Below are 4622 nucleotides of genomic sequence, written 5' to 3'. Positions count from 1 at the left end.
AAGGTTTTACGCTTAACAAAAAGAAGTGTGAGTTCAACAAGCGCAAGAATTCTTTGGATATGTATTTAGTGAAGATGGAATCTCTGCTGATCCAAAGAAATGCGAAGCTATCAAAAATGCTCAAGCTCCCACAAATGCGTCAGAAGTACGTAGTTTTTTGGCAGTGACAAACTATATGTCTCGAGATTCATTCCAAATTATTCGACAATAACTGAACCATTACGTCAACTGATAAAAAAGGGGTAGACTGGAAATGGGATAAGGAACAACAGGATGCATTTGAAACTCTCAAAAAACATCGAATCTAAACAGTAATACTGTAATGACATACTTCAATCCAAAAGCCGAAACTGAATTAATAGTCGATGCCAGTCCAGTTGGAATTGCAGCAATTATGCTTCAGAATGGCAAAGTTGTCTGCTATGCTAGCAAGTCACTTACTGACGTAGAAAAACGTTATTCCCAAACAGAACGAGAAAATCTAGCCATTGTCTGGGCTATTGAACATTGGCATATCTATTTGTATGGACATTCATTCACTTTAATCAGTGATGCCAAAGCACTCGAACATATTTACGCGAATCCTAAGTCGAAACCACCTGCAAGACTTGAACGTTGGAGAATGAGACTACAGGCTTATGATTTTCGTGTGAAATACAGATCTGGAGAATCAAACATGTCCGATTATTTGAGTCGACATCCAGATGCTGCCAGTTCAAAACAATCAAAACAATCAAAACATGCGGAAGAACACATCTCATTCATTGCTCACCATTGTGTTCCGAAGGCAGTAACAATGAAGGAAATTATAAGTGCAACGCGCGATGACAGTGATTTACAAACAGTCATATCAAATGTCAAAAGTTCGAAGTGGACAAAATCGCAAAACAGTGTAATTGATACATTTGCAAGATGCAAAAATGCTCTGACAGTAGTTTATCTTGAAGATGGTGAAATATTACTTCATGAATCAAAGCTCGTGATACCAAAATCATTACAAGATAAGGTAATTAATATAGCTCATGAAGGACATCAGGGTATTGTGAAAACGAAACAGCTATTACGCGAAAAAGTGTATTTTCCGGGAATAGATAAGCAAGTCGAAAAGAAATGCAAAAGTTGCATACCATGCCTTGCTGCAACGAAAACAAATTCGTCAGAACCATTGAATATGAGTGAAATGCCGGAATATACATTTCAGCATGTTAGCTTGGATTTTGCAGGACCTTTTCCGAATGGGAAATACTTCCTTGTTCTGACAGACGAATATTCAAGGTTTCCAATAGTAGAAATTATTAACTCAACCTCTTCAAAGACAGTCATTCCTGTATTAGACAAGATATTCTCAGAATTTGGAATTTGCGAAGTTCTAAAATCAGATAATGGTCCGCCAATGAATGGACACGAATTTGCACAATTTGCGAATAATATGGGATTCAAACATAGAAAAATTACTCCATTATGGCCGCAAGCGAATGGTGAATGTGAACGTTTCATGCGATCGATAGGTAAAGCAATACGCGCATCTCATGCTCAGGGTACATCTTGGAAACAAGACATGTATTCATATTTACGAAATTACCGTGCTACACCACATGCTTCCACAAACATTTCACCAGCTGAATTGTTTTATGGACGTTCAATAAACATCAAAATACCGAGTGTTCAAAAACCTTCAAAACAAGGAGACAAACATAAGAAAGCAAGACAATCTGACAAAAAGGCTAAGCAAAAAATGAAGTCTTATACTGATACTAGACGTCATGCAAAACCATCAAATCTGAAAATTGGTGACACAGTACTTGTCAAACAAAAGAAGGACAATAAACTTACACCACCATTTGACCCGCGTCCGTATGAAATCATTTCTAAAAAAGGAACAATGATTACAGCAAAACGCGAGGACAAGCAAATTACTAGAAATTCATCAGAATTCAAAAACGTAGAAAATCCACCAGCGTTACCATCATCATCATGATCATCAGATAACGACAACATTATCAACATACCGATTAGAAATAATTCTGATTCGTCACTGACACTGTTAAGTCTCTAACCATCTGCTAACATGGTTTCCTTCCATTTTATACCATTATTTGTTTACATGTATTGTCGCCATCGCGGTCTATCCTATCCTACACATTCTTTGGGATCCCTTTAAAGTTGTGAAAGTAGTCAGCGCAACAAACTTAAAGGGGCAGGTCTATTAGTACCCTCCACCTTTGTCCATAAAAAATCTTGCACATCTACCCTTATATGAAGTTTCATCAGAATCCCTTTAAAACTGTGGAAGTAGTTCGTTTCCAATGGACTGATCAGCCAATCTAAAGGATACTCACATATTCCCCCTAGAACTTTATTAACTGTTTTTTATGCCAATCTCAGTTCTGCTCCAAATTCATGTCATTGTCAAACCTTGTGTCCAGTTAAAATTCCTTTCTTTAGCACAGCATTAATTTTGTTGAAAATATACCAATGTGCTAGAAATTAAGAACGTACCTACTGCAGTGACATCGCTGCTAAAAACTGCGTCTTGCTCTTTAAGGAAGCATTTTATTTGGATAGGTTTTGCCTTTTTTTGCGAGATCTTGTTCACTTTGCATTGCAAGAGTTGTTAAAGTCTACTCTTCTTGTAGATCTAAGGAAGGTTAGGCAGTTACAAAATAGAATTTTGCTGTATTTTCTTCCCTTTTTATTAAGGTATTGGACCCGTAATAGAGTACCTCCTTTTTGAAGAGTATTCAACGCCTACCATAAACCTACTTTGGCTGCAATTTTCAGGGGGCGTAGGTTCAAACCCTATTGGGACCAACTTTTTTTCTCTGTATTTTCCTTTTTTCTAGTAAGTTTTTACTTCTTTCAAGACTTATTACAGATGTATTGTACAATAGTGGAAAATTTTCATTTTATAAGCGATTTCTTGCTGTTCAAAGTGATTTTAACTCTGAATCAGGAGGGGTAGAGTTAGACATCTTTAAAAATACTGAGTTACGTGCGGTAAAAGTTCTCTATTTTGCCTTCATTCTTTAGATTACATATTGTGGAAGAAATGCAGGTAGGTTTTACATCTGCCCCAAGGTTATTTTTGAATGAAGTGAGCAAAATTCAAAAAGGAACCACAGGATTCGACCTTAATTTTTCAATGTTGGAGTGTTGGAGAATTGTCTCATTAAATCTGTTCACCCTAGAAAAAATGATATTTACAGTTTTATGCTGTGTTTTATAATTGTTTAACAATAGTTTGATGTTTCTTTTATCAAAATTAATGCTGTAATGAATTCTCTGCAAACGTTTTAGATAGTGGCCATCTCATTAAAATTTGTCTCTACTTGAGCTTGAGGAAATACCATAAATTATACAAAATTTACAAAAAACTGCACGATAAAAGTTGTTTACAATTTGCAACACAGCGTGAAACATGGTCAACTTTAAGAATATACCAAGCAAATGCTATTTTTTAAACATTACTATTAGGGGTCCAATACCGTTTATTTTATGTTTGCAGTGAAAAAAAGGCTTTGTTTATATGGCTACTTTCTAGTTTAAATGTAGAGGAATATCATCCAGGCATTATTTTCCACTATAGGCAGGCACCTGTGTTGAGCCACCAAAAGCCTCCATTTTAGCTCGACTATTCGAAGAATAAGTAACTATCCTACTCACCACGGCGCCGGCGTCACACCTTGGTTAAGTTTTTCGTACCAGTCCGCATTTTGACAGTCTTTTGAGATAAAGCTTTGAAACTTACAACACTTCTTTACCATCACAATGTCAAGTTTTAGGCAAGAGTAAATAACTCCATCAAGGATTTTGGCTGAATTATGGCCCCTTTTAACTTACAAATCTTGGTTGTTTTTCGTACCAGTTCATATTTTGTGTAAAGTGTTTGACTTATGGCTTTGAAACTTTTATCACTTGTTTATTATAACAATCTCTATATATAGGCAAGAGTACACAACTCTGACAACTATTTTGGCTGAATTGTGGCCCTTTCTGGACTTGGAAATTGGTACAATTTTCGTACAAGTCAGCGTTTTGTCTAGACTATTTGACATGTGGCTTTGAAACTTTGAAAACTTATCATCACGATTCCCGTCTGTAGGCAAAAGAACATAACTCTGTCAACTATTTTGGTTGAATTATTGCCCTTTTTGGACATAGAAATCAGTAAAACTTTTCATATCAGTCCACACTTTGCCTAACCTATTCGTCACATGGCTTTGAAACTTTGACCACTTGTTTACCATCATAGTCTACATATCAAGGCAAGACCACGTAACTAGACAAAGACTTCAGCTTAGTTATGGCCCTTTTTTGACATAGAAATTAGAAGTTTCGCATACTATTCAATATTTTGCCTGAACTGTTTGATATATGGCTTTGAAACTTTGAACACTTGCTTACCATTATGGTTACACCACTGGCACCAGATCAGAAAGAAAATGCCTCCGTACGTGTTATACCCTACCCCTAGGTATTCTATAAGAACCATGGTCGTGAACGGGAAAATATACTAACCCATTTCAATCGTGTATTTCATACCTAGAACATGCAGTTCAATAAATGTGTACTATTGATATTAAACAAGCGGTAATTTATCTTCCGTTGTGTACCGGTCACAT

At 36.2% G+C, this 4622-nt stretch overlaps 1 protein-coding gene across 1 annotated transcript; it reads left to right on the top strand.

Moving 5' to 3' along the window:
• The first annotated feature begins 322 nt into the window (after window positions 1–322).
• Window positions 323–1978, top strand: LOC128552198 (uncharacterized protein K02A2.6-like). Its single transcript, XM_053533220.1, has one exon. It carries the CDS (start codon window positions 323–325, stop codon window positions 1976–1978), a length of 1656 nt encoding a protein of 551 aa, XP_053389195.1.
• The last annotated feature ends 2644 nt before the right edge of the window (window positions 1979–4622 follow it).

The sequence above is a fragment of the Mercenaria mercenaria genome, unplaced genomic scaffold (assembly GCF_021730395.1).
Source record: "Mercenaria mercenaria strain notata unplaced genomic scaffold, MADL_Memer_1 contig_2143, whole genome shotgun sequence".
Taxonomy (NCBI): domain Eukaryota; kingdom Metazoa; phylum Mollusca; class Bivalvia; order Venerida; family Veneridae; genus Mercenaria; species Mercenaria mercenaria.
This window is presented reverse-complemented; position numbering and strand designations above follow the sequence as displayed.

Excerpts from the sequence above, each read along its gene's own strand:
- LOC128552198 (XM_053533220.1), top strand. The coding sequence starts at position 323 with ATGACATACTTCAATCCAAAAGCCGAAACTGAATTAATAGTCGATGCC.